Genomic DNA, 13009 nt, shown 5'->3' on the forward strand with positions numbered 1-13009 from the left:
TTACCAATAGTTAGTAAAGCAGGAAGAGATTTGAACTGTACAATATATGTATATATATATATATATATATATATATATATATATATATATATATAAAATGTTAACAATATATAACTACTTTTACAATAATAATAATATAGCATTAACTAATTTTCATATAAAAGTTTTATAAAGTTATTGTTTTATAAATATATTAATAATATTAACTAATTTTTATAAGAATTTAATAAAATTAGACTGTGTCAAAACAAACTTTATTTTTCAACAATTTTGTTATTGAAAAATTTATATTATAAAGTATAGGAGAGAATATATATTATATATATCGTTTATAAGAAAGAGACATATATTACAATTTAAATGCATTATTCTATAATAAACATCCAAGAATATGGCGAGTCAGAATGGAATAGAAAACGGGTCGTCGATCATTGAAATATACCAAAAATTTATTTACATAAAAACATGAATATAATACCTATAATATTCAACTGCTGCGCATTTCTTTGTTCGTCCGGTAGAGTCATACCTAAACAACTGGCGTCGAGAGTCACACAGAAATAATGGTATTGTCGCAATTTATTTTTTTTTTTTTTAACACACCTGCACAGAGAATGTATCCGAAACAACCTGTTATCATCTAAGGTCTAAGTGTTAAGCTACATTCAATCAATTTTTGCGATGCAAACACAGCGTTGTCGCGATAATTGATCGAGAAGCGATTTCTAAACGATTAACTGAATCCCGAAACGTGCAACCCCGTTCGAAGCTCTTCAAAGTTTTACACTCACCCTCTTGTTTCTCCTCTTCGTCCTAAATAACGTAAATGTGTTTATATCGTTGCCCGCGACCGACAACAATTTTTGCTCTCGTAGTAACATTTGTATTATAAATATTTACAGTTATACGTACAACTTAAATTATATAAATCGAAAAAGGTACAATATAATAATATAACCAGGGCCGACTTTCTATCCATTCTCATTTTCGAAAAAATAACGCAATGCTCGTTTGAATATTTGTCTCGTATACATTAAACTTGCTCGAAGCTTGTTCTAGTTAAAATAAAACAGAGATTGTTCTTAACTTTACAAACGTCGATATTATCGGCTATGAAAAAATACAATTAATCAAGATATTATTCCTATTATCGGCATAATATCATGCTTGCAATTTCTCGATATTTTGTAGATTCTCTACAAATTTCTAATATCGTTTTATCTTTTTGGCCAATTGCACTAATCTCGAGAGCTTTGATCGAATGAAAAATTGTTTATTCGAATTGAGAAAACGATTAATTCTTTCGTTTCAAAAATTAAGCGACGGGTAGCACGCGTACATCATCGAATATTATTAAAGTTACCTGCTTAGAATGCATCGATTGTATTCTCAACTCGGCAAAAGTTGTTTTAAGGGGTATACGAAAGGAGTACAAAAGAAGTGTCTCAGCACGCCAGCATTTTCAACAAGTCCTTGTATCAGTTCGCCTGTAGAATAAATCAGCGCAGCGCGTTGCACAAAGAACGAAACGTTGCATCAAAATGGAAAATAAAATTACATTAGAATGATTAAAAAAAAAAAAATAATAATAATAAAGTTTTTCGGTAAAGTTTTTTAACGTAAAGTGTGAACTGAATACGTTAAAATCTTTCGACGAGATCTATCCGAGAGGAAAGATTTCGCGTGTTCTAAGCACAGGAGAACCGATACCGTCGTACTCGTTGAAAAGAAAAATATTTTCGAAATTTTCGTATATGAAAAGTCCTCATCCTGTATTCAGGCTTAGTCTCCGTAAAATCTCTCGGTATATTAGTCTCAAAAATGCATTTATATATATTATTGGTTCAGTTTGATTAAACCGCGCGTAATATGCGCAGGAAATACAATTAAATCGACACACATATCGACGGTTCCGCTTTAAAGTTAGTCTTTAGCTATTTATTATTAAGTAATTCGATTGTGTTACAGTTTGCGCTCGATTTGTGCACGTTCGAGAGAGCGCGGCCGCTGCGAGGATCGTGCGAATCTTCTTGACGAGTGGTAAAGTTTTCGCGCACAGGCACGGCGTGAAGAAAGTGATGAAAACTGTATAAATACGGTATAAATATTTTATAAAATCGGTGGAAAAATCCTCGCGCAAAAACACACTTTTTCTTTTTTTTTTCTTTTTTTTTTAGAAAATTGGAAAATGTCTCGCGCGCAGATCCAGGGCAATGCGAAATATTTTTGGAAAAAGTTCCCGGTAAGCCAATCTCGGTAAATAGCATCTCGCACACATGCGGCACAGCTTTATGATTTTTCATAGAGAAAACTGGAAACATCACGCAGAAGAGTTAGAAAAATCGGAGACGACTTGTCTCGGCTCGAAATATTTATTTATCGACCGGTCGATAAACCTCTTATAAAAAGACGTGAATTTCCTACTCCAAGAACTATGGCGAAATATTTCTGTATCAAAAAATTTGATCTTACAAAATACTTTCTACGGATTGATTATCGCACGAACGAGCTCTCTCGAGCGGCTTTGATTTTTACACATATAAAAACTCGACGGTACAGATGCTCTCTGAAAAAGTGGTGAAACCTTCGCATGTATGTCAAAATGCGAAAAACGCGATACAAATCGAGATATAAAACTACATCAGCTACGCGACCTCGGAAAGGCTCGGCTAGTCGTTGCTGAAGATTCCACATCGGTGATCACAAACGCGAAGCTACGCACGGTATTGTTTTTCGTCATTGGCTAGCGTGATGATCTTGACAAACGCTTATTTTTTCGCTTTCTCCTCGGCGACGTGAGACAATTGCACGCATGCCTGGACCGCAATATCCTCGGTTCAATTCTAGAAATTCGATACTCGATATAAGAAATAAAATCATCAAGATGAACGAGCTAAGTGAATATGCAGATAATTAATATACGCAGCGTTCATTTTGACAGTTCTATTTAAAGTATCTAAAGTACTTATTTAATCTATTTAGACTCTAGCATCTCCAGATAATTATCGGAGAATTTCCATCTCTCTCTCTCTCTCTCTTTTTCTCATTTTTCATTTGACTCTCGGATCGATGCCTCTCGGTTTTACTCCGTCGTCGAATGAAAAAGTAACGCATTAAAACGAGAGCTCACGTCCTCGTGATGAAGTCTCGCTTCGACGGTGAGCGAGAAAGAGTTATCGTTACGTCATTCTCATTAGATACAATCGACAAACGTAAGAACGTAAAGACGACTGTTATCGTCGTGCCTGAATCGTATGATACAACTACACGTACAGCACATCAAGTCGATATACCGATGTAAATGGTCGCGTATATACTCAGTTTATATACATATATACCTATGCACAAGGGATGTGATCGCAATAAACGCATAGTTGCATGAAGAAGGAGTTGATCTCTCGTATATTCTTTCTTTTTTTTTTTTTTTTTTTTTTTTTTTTTCGTCATAACAACCTCTCGCTGGGAAAAAAACAATCGAGGAGATCCAAACTGAGATCAATTCCACTTCGCGGCGATTTTCCCTCTGAGCGCGTTGCAGTTTACACATTATAGAATATAATTATATATTCCTGTTGTTACTATAATCTTTTTTGGGGGAATATAATCCGAATCTTTAAGTAAGCTCTTTATCTCAAAACAGTGAACGAGCAAAAACTTGTGAGATGAGAAAAAATATATATATTATATTTATTCTTTTTTTAAGCAAATTATATTAGAAATTACGATACACGCATCGTAAATTTTTTTGTCATACCTTTGAAATTTCATTCAACTTGAGTTGAAACTAACATTAAATTAAATGTCAGACATTTAATTATATTCGGAAATAATTACCGACTTGGGTCGAAAATCAAACTTGAGATTATTTGAACGAATTATTATCCGCGTTTATAGAATACTTCTTTTATATATTTAGATTACTTCTTTTACTTTATAATATTTATCACACATCCAAGTATACTTGAGAGAATCGCAGACGCAGAGGCAGTTAGCGGTTATGAAATATGCGCAATAAAAAGAATTCGCGATTCTGCATAAAATCGCGATTCATAAGATTCGATCCTCCGATTCGCGCATTGTGCGTTCTGTCGCGTTGCTGGTTTTTTTTTTTATTTTTTTTTTTTATTTTTATGGCTTCTTCATTTTCCTTGCGCGATCCTTGAATCACGGGGACGCATGGGCTTACGATTTATATCACATCCTCTGTATGTGTGGCAGTATTCCTTGTATGTTGATCGAATCTCTATCGCGGACTCGAGTTCAATTCATTTCGTTGCTTGGCTCGAAAGAGCATTCACATCACTCAGCTTTCGATTTAGCTTCGAATGGCAGTTCTGCTATAATCAGGTTTAGGAGATCTTCCGGTAAGGACGGTTTATCGATATTCATCCTTTTATAATTCGCCAGGACATTTTCAAATTTCTCGTAATCTTATTACTGATAATTTGAATATCTTCTTTCGATAGGCAACACTCGCATAAATCTTCTAAGGATCCAGTTCTTTCCATGGAACTGTATACGTGTGAAAAGAGTCATCCGGAATAAAATTGATAAATATATTCTCTTTTTTAATTTTTGTATCCGAACAATTTCTTTTCCTTTTTATTATTCTCTCAAAGAGTTGATCAGCATAAAATCCGGCAACAAAGTACGCAGCGAAACTATACAACCTTTTCTTTATCGTTCCTCCTTTTTTTTCTCCATTGACAATTCTCCGAAGCAAGGTGGAGCGAATGAATTCGATATATACCCGGCATCCCGGAAGAGCGGATAAAGTAATCAGAGAGACGTCCCTCGCCTCACTCCTTCCACCAGCCGCAGAGACAGCAATACCATCGCCTCTCGGGATGGGGCTGAATTATCTGCTATTGTCAGTGCATCGCCCTGGTAGTGGTGAGATGCGTAGTCTCGGCCCGTTTGGGCGGCGGCGGTGGCGGTCTTCTCTTACCGGCTATCGCATTGACGATGTTCATGCTGCGATTCTCATCGGCGAATCTCACCGTCGGTTGTCGGGCTGGACTGGATGCGTATTCGACCGGCGCGTGGGGATCCGTCGCGTAAACGTTCTCGTAAAGATTGTCCGTGCCATAATGCTCCTGCACCCAGTTAGACACGTTGGTTTCCCTGTAATCGGCCACAGCGGGCGGTGGATCTCGAAAGCCGAGCACTTCGTGCGGCGTCGTCGTCGAATCCAATTTGCACTTTTGCGCGACTTGCCATTTCTTCCTCATCACTCGTTGGAGATCCTTCAAGAAATCACCTGGCGGTGCTTGATCGGACGCCGCGAGTTTCTTGGGCGACGTGAGCCTGGTGCTGTCAGATCTTCTAGGTGGTGTTGGCTTCCGTTGCGGTAGGGCAGGACTATTGGGTTCCTGTTGAGGCGGTAGATTGAACGAGATCTTTTTGCCGGTGCCTGTCTTCGACTTAGGCGACGTCGGCGGTTCCTGAATGGTCACCCGACGCTGCGGTTGTGGACTGGAGGCGGCTTTCAACTCAGCCAAGTACGGCGGCGCTGCGTAATGGCCGCTTCCTTGCTTCATAGCACTGCGTCGAACAGTGTCCATATTAGGATTCGGCCTGATTGGCTGAATAGTGTTGTGCTGGTGACTCGCGTATATCGATTCGACTTTAGAGTTCTGTCTACATGGGAGGCTCTGGGAGTTGACATGTTGCTGCTGGGAGCCGTAAGCCGGCGGCGGCACAAATGGTGGTGGTGATGCAAAGCTCGGCGAGCTCGGCGTAAAAGTCGGCGTGCTCGCTGTCGATCCTGGATAGGAACTATGCGGAGAGGGTACGGAATTGGCGGTACTGTTCGGGTTATGAGGCGCCAAGTTATAATTCTGACTGTTTTGGACCAAGTTGTTGTTCAGCGCTACACTATTCGTATTCAAATACATTTGATTGGACTGCGACCTGGGATTGTGCGTGGGGGTGCTTTCGGGGGTTATAGAGTTCGTAGGGGTAGATTGTTTCGGTCTAGCGCGACGTATCGTTCCGGTTTCGCCGACCAAGGGACTGGGCGGTGGTGGCAGCGACACGAGGCTCAACGATGAGCCCGTGAGTTCCGGCGTGTTGCAAATCGGAAGCTCGCCGGGTGCTGGCGGTGGCGGCAGAGAGTCCAGCGAAAGATTCGATCGGAACATCTCGGGTGGCGGAGGTGGAAGCGGCTCGTTGTCAGACTCGACTTCCTCGACGACTCTCGACGGCGACGGTGGCGGCGGCAGCGAGGTGATTGAATCCATCTGCGCGACACAAAACTCATTATTTCTCAGAGAATATTTTAATCTCTTCTCCTCAAGATTATAGTTAAAGAGCTATCAAAAAATCATATATTAGAACCTTTTAATTTTTTTAATATAGACATTACACGTCAATATACTCACCATACATGCTTGCATCGGACTCGTCGGAGTCTTGGATTCCTGACTCTCCGATCTACTGTATCCCATAGGGCTCGTTCTCTCTCTTACCGGCGTACCAGGCGGTACCGGACTGACTGGTGTCGCGTTTCCAGATCTATGATGTCTCTTCAGAGTCCCAGATCCATCGGAATCAGTACCACTCCGTCGGCGACTGTGTCTTCTCGTCAACGTACCAGATCCCGAGCTCGTCGGGCTCGGACAAGAGTCCGGTTCGTCTCGCACAGTCTCACCGACTTCCTTCAATTGCCTTGTTATCGACGTGAGGGGCAACTTTGGATTCATGGATGGTTTTCGTTTTATCGTGCCAGTTGGAAACTCACCGCATTCAAAGGCCACCTTGATGTAATCAATAAAAATGAATATAATAGAAATAAATAATTATACATAAGACTGTTGTGAGATGCGCGGCGTAGAAAAAAATAATTACTTTCATAGACTTCTCTCATTATTGTACCAATCAAATAGTGCTCACCTCACAGCTACTTGGTGCTCCATCAGACAAACATCCGCTGGAGCTGGAACTGCTCGCTCGGCTCAACCTGCCATCATTGTTATAGCTTTGCCGTTGTTCCGGATTGTTGTAACTCTGCCTTTGATTGCTGTCGTATCTCGTCGGAGCGACGACTGTCGTTTCGTTGCTGTGCTGTCTTACGTTCTCCGCAAACTGCCTCGCGTTATCATTCGTCGTATTGTACTGAGTCTGATTCGGCGGCGTAGCAATGGAGCTTACGGAGCACGATCTGGCGTGTGCTAGTAGGTCCAGATCTTCCTGAGCCAGCTCATCTACCAGTGCCCGATAGTTCTCCATCAGCTGTCTGCCGTATTTGGCCACGCGAATGCCGACCATCCATCGCTCCAAGGAAGCATTGTCCTCCGCGCAGAGGAACTTAATGTACTTGGTAGATTTTGGCTGCTGTAATCGCGGGTGTTTCACGGCAAAGCAGAAATCCGTGGGTGCTTTATATTTCTTTCGCCAACCGACACCGTAGTAAACCTGATTTAATAGTAATAATAATTATACAATAATATTCTCTACGGAAAGTTTTTACATGAAACAATAAAAGGAGATATTTGATTAAACAATCTTAAAGTATAACAGTAGAAAAGATGAAAGATACAATAGATGTACACACAATTACAATTACAATTACAATTTTTGAAACATTTTCTTACACAAATATTGTAGGAAGAAATGAAACACATGTAGAATTATAATTAACCTGATTAACATCGAATGTTGCCAGACAGACGAGATCCCGGGCGGTGCGCGCCTTCTCCTTCGGCCAGTAATAAAGACCAGAGGCTCGCAGAATGAAATGGTACCTCTTCCAGCCCTTCTTGCTATCCGACTTCAAGTACAGTGGACCCTCGACCTAAAAGCAAATCGATGCAGGAGAGAAGCCAACAGAATGTATTTGTTATATCATTCGTATAGGATATACATATATACGTCGTTTGGTCTGGAGCTGCCAAGATGCGAGGAGATCGTAAAACATGTCGCCTCTTACCTCGGGAACGCCGACATTGCTGCTCGAGAAGAACTCTTCCAATAGAATATTTCTTGAGTGATCGTCGTATTCGCCACCGCCGCGATCCGAGGGACCCAGAAGGAATCGCTCGGGTGTGAGAAATAGCTGCGTCTTATCCGGTCTCTCGACGAAGAGCAGTTTGTTCTTAGAATCCCTGGTCCACAATAGAAGATTCTCCACCAATAACTCGTGGTCCTCGTAAACCCTCTCTGAAAGATTTGTTAGCAGCTCGCTCGTTATTCGTTCTAAATAATCTTCCGGAGACTTATGACTAAATATTTTAGAAAAAATATTAAGTAATTAAATGTAATAAAAAAACTGCGCATTATTATATTATTTTATACAGATAGAAAACAGATGTTACTCTTTAATATAATTTTTTATAGAAATATATACATCTTTATACTTTTATTATGCTAAAGAAAAATATACATATGTCTGATGAAATAAATTATAAATATTATAAAATATTTATTTTATATGTATATAGGGGAATATTTAAAAATATTCTACATAATAATACAAATGATATCATATTTTATTCAAATTATATATAAATATCGAGATTAAGATCAGCGTTAAAGAATAACATCGTGAATAAATGTTATCCAATATTGTATTATTATTGCATCACCATCTGGCAAATGAAGAAGACGACACTCACCCATAAAAAGATCGGGCAGATGTTCGACCACGGCCCATTTTGGATCCATCGGCACGTGGTTCTTGTCCGCGAGCAGCCTACACACGTGTGCGACGCTCATCCCTTCGTCGACAAGGAGACTCTTACCGCTTCCATCTAACGTGAACGCTTTGATGAAGAGCTTCTGGACGCTCGCCTCGCGCATCTTCTCCAGCGCCAGGCGGATCTTCTCCGCCTTCGCTCTGCTCGCTGCATCTGTAACGATAACAACACGCATACATCGCATCTGCGCAAATATCATTATAGATACGCCGTGAAAAAAAACTCATGTACTCTCCGAGAATAATTTAATCATACAGGAAAAATACTTTGCATATAAGAATGTGTCATCCGGCAGAAAAAAAAAGAATATTGGAATATAATAAAATAAAATTCGCCTTTTAAAGTATTATAATAAGATCGCCTTTTAAAGTATTAAAATAGAGACTCACCGACAAGTTGATGCGGCTGCTGTTGAGGAGCTGTGTGTATCGCGGTCTGAGGTGGTTTATGTCCGGAACCGCTACTACTTGCCGAACTCTCGCTGGATAACATAGACACCGTGTCCGAGAACGCGCTATCGTTGTCGGGACTGTCAGTGCGTATACCTATATAACAAGAGCACGATAAAGACGATAAAAATAAATTGCATTAAAAAACCTTTCTCGTGTAAATAATATAATATATAAATATTATATATATTTATAGAAATAAATTTTATATATGTATATAAGAGCAAGGATAATGCAATAAAATTGTGAAAAATTTCTCAAGTGCCAACCTCCTTCATTTTTGATGTCAGTGCTTTCACCCGGATTGATCCTTGCACTACTGGGTCGTCCTGGCCTTTGTGCATCTGGTGCAGGAGTGGAGGCAATATCGCCGTCGCAGCGTCGTTCCAGGGCACACAGTTCACCGAGGATCGCGTCCAAATCGACATCCTGGGAATCTGCAAGAATACGTATTACGTTTATATCGTACTTCACTTTTTAAGCTATCAGTCTGCAATTGAAAAACGAGGTATGTATATTAAAAATTTTGGATACAATATTCAAAAGATGAGGTCATTCGGAATGTTCAATTAAGAGATTAAATTACTGATCTTATTATAATTAAACAATTAATAATCGTTCGACAAAGTGTACAACTTATATATATCATATATCATGTATATATATATATTTTCCGAAAGAAAAAGGTATATAAAATATAATAAATTAAAAAAAAAATTAAATATACAAAATTTTACGACGCGCATTATATTATACAATCTATCGAACGACGTATTAATTTTATAATTAATTTCAATTAATTATGAAATTAATAATTTTTAAATTTATTTTTACATCGGAAAGTTAAGAGATATAAATGCGACATTTAAGATTTATGCTTTATTTTAATCGATTACACATCGACCGCATTGACATCATATACCTTATCAATCTTTATTCGTTATCATATTAAGTCTGTTTACGATTGATCAGAGATTCTTGCCATGTGATTTCCTGGGAAACGGTAAACGTGCAAATTCGAGTGCATCTCCGGCATCTACCCTTGTGTATATTTACTAATCATATAACGGTATAATTATAACTATGGATCGCTATCAACATGTGATAACATGCACGTGCAGAAAGTTCTTGGCGATAATTAAAGGAATTAACAGCTTGCTCGAGTATGTGTTTTGCGCTTATATCACTTCGAAAAACAGCGAGTATGACGATCAAGAAGTTGCCACATTTTTCTCTATATAATATTATACATATATGAATCCTCCGTTATCATTCGATGTAGAAATCTATAAATAAGATCTACCTTCAAAGTTTCTCCTTCTTTTAATGCTAACAATATTATCAAAGATAGAGATTGCAGACTTGGTTACTAATAAATTAAACGTAGCAGTTGTGCAAATACAAGACTATATAAAGTTGTAAAACGTCTTTGTGAAAGAAGTAAACATAAAAACACGACGGGATTATTATTTTTTTTTTTTTTTTATCGAAAAGAAAACTTATCCTCGCTAGATGTTTCGTAATTAGGGCGGATGTAAAATAGCAATTATACATACATGGATTTATGCGACTCACGGTAGGCGTGACATTCCGTCCTGAGTCGACAAAGAGCGAGGGCACGCGTGAGGGCATATTGTCGGCGACGTTTCTTCCTCGCTTCGCTAATACGTGTCGTAAGTGTCGAATCCACACGAAAAAAAAAGTGCAATGCGCCACGTGACTAATTAATAATGTGTGCGAATTAGTGTCAAGACCGCTTTGACAAATAAAATGAAGCCACTTTGTGATTGTCAATGTTTTAAGCTCGTCGAGGTATAATTATACAAAAGCATGAGAGAATTTTTGTTTAATTTTTCCACAATATTTTATTAGTCAAAAGGACAAGGAAGCTTTATACGAAACTTGCGAGATATATAAAAGAATAAATATTTTCATTTTATTAAGTCGTACAAATAAAAATTAAAATATAAAAAAAATAAGGAACGAGATAAATATGAAAATTCAGAAGATAATTTTTTGAATGTTGAAAATAAAAGTTACGTTTATATGGATATTCTCTCTACTTTTATAGACCATCGTCCGACATAAAAGTAACGAGGCAAACGATAGGAGAGATCGATACTTTTCGTTTCTCGTCCGTCGTATCCTGACACAGGTGGTTACATACATAGATTACATTGTGCGGTTCAGCCCGCAATTTTCCATGACTTTCGAGAACACGATTCCTCGCCAACGGCTTGGCGAGTGACGTGCACCCCGTGGAATGCGAACGATATCGCCGCAACGAATCGTCACGAGCGGTGCGACGTTACCGCGAAACCGCCGACGTCGACGTTGCGAATGCGAAAGAGAAGCCGAAGAATCTTGCGAACGTTTATCGCGCAGATTTGTGCGTGGTTCGCCTCGAATTTCTCGTGTCGTCAGTGTCTACCTTGTTCGCGACAAAATCGCCGAGAAAGCTTGCAGAATTAATTATAAAATATAATATGTATATCTATAAAACTAAAAAATCATATAATAAATAAATTAGGTTTTTTTTTTAAATATATATTTTAGAATATATTATTATCTTATTAAATAAATAGACTGTTTTAATATGTATCATTCGATAAAAAATAATTAGATTAATTAAATTATAATAAATAAATTATTAAATAATATAATACAAAATTATAGAATAAGTAATAATAAGAAAGGAGACAGAAAAGGCATAAAAAAATTAAAATTTAAAGCATATAATTATCATTACAAAGAAATTAATAAAAGTTAATTTCATTTTAAAATATTTAAAAAATACCTAGTTTTCTCACTAGTCATCATGATATAAACAAAATTTCTTATTCTATTTGAAAATGCAGATTATGTAAGCAGAAGATTAAATTCAGTTACTTTTAATTTTACATTCTCATTGAACACAGGAGCGACATGTGCAATTGTTACTTTTAAATGATGACAAGAGAATTCTTACGTAAATTTATAAATAGCAATAACAAGAGAAGTTACAATCGCGCCATTTTGTGAATGTATTATTATTGTTCTGCAGGGAAGAGAATAATCCTCGGGATCTTCGAGGAAAAAAATCGAGAGGCGCGGTGAATGAAAATGAAAACCGGTGCGTGCGTATTGCACTTTCCACGCGAGATGCAGCAACGCGTAAATCGATGCATTGCTGCATCGGAATACCGTTATGGCAACGCCACGCGAACATATCGTGACTTGGTCGTGACTCGTAAACACTGATCAAGGAATCAAACCTCTCTTTCTCTCTCTATAATCGCGGCCATTCACACTTGAAAGAAACTCGAATGGAAATGCGTAAGTCACGGGTTTCCGAGACGCGAGAACAAGCGTTTTTTTTTTTTTTTCTCTCTCTCCATGTACCTTCATCGATCACTTTCAACGATAACTTTCGATGACGAGGACTACGACGAAAGAGGAACGCATGCGAAACACGTAGGCAAACAAGTGGAATTTATTTAGCGTTTATAATATACAGCTTGAAAAATAAGTTTTTAAAAGAGTATTAGAGAATGAAAATTTGTGGTTTTTTTAGGGACAAATGTGATATAATATCTAATTTAAATTATTTACAAGTTTTTTAAACAAGTTGCAAGTATATGAAATTTATTAATCTCAGGATAAATTAATCTTAAAATTGTTAATGTCAAGTTTCATTGATTTATTTAAAACATTTATTGCAGTTGGAAATAATTCGTCGAGAATAATCACAGACTATAATATCAATTTGTTCAACAATAGCGTGGAAATAATATAATTTATTATTTATTAAATTATTATTTATAATTTTAATAATTTTTCTTCAATAATAGATCTTATTAAGCGTATCTTTTTCCTTGTATCGCT

The 13009-nt window shown here is 37.8% G+C and overlaps 1 protein-coding gene across 5 annotated transcripts in view; it reads right to left on the minus strand.

Moving 5' to 3' along the window:
- Positions 1-428: 428 nt before the first annotated feature.
- The window catches only part of LOC140672644 (uncharacterized), a 132211-nt gene continuing 119630 nt past the window's right edge, over positions 429-13009 (minus strand). For all 5 annotated transcript variants that reach the window (XM_072904951.1, XM_072904950.1, XM_072904948.1 and 2 more), the window contains 8 exons: positions 9415-9582; positions 9086-9241; positions 8616-8849; positions 7931-8160; positions 7643-7795; positions 6895-7416; positions 6384-6758; positions 429-6242 (listed from right to left, as the gene is read on the minus strand). In XM_072904951.1, the coding sequence (XP_072761052.1) occupies positions 4872-6242; positions 6384-6758; positions 6895-7416; positions 7643-7795; positions 7931-8160; positions 8616-8849; positions 9086-9241; positions 9415-9582 (3209 nt within the window). In that variant the 3' untranslated portion in view covers positions 429-4871. The remainder of the gene's footprint in view (positions 6243-6383; positions 6759-6894; positions 7417-7642; positions 7796-7930; positions 8161-8615; positions 8850-9085; positions 9242-9414; positions 9583-13009) is intronic.

Source organism: Anoplolepis gracilipes, chromosome 13, assembly GCF_047496725.1.
Source record: "Anoplolepis gracilipes chromosome 13, ASM4749672v1, whole genome shotgun sequence".
Classification (NCBI taxonomy): Eukaryota; Metazoa; Arthropoda; class Insecta; order Hymenoptera; family Formicidae; genus Anoplolepis; species Anoplolepis gracilipes.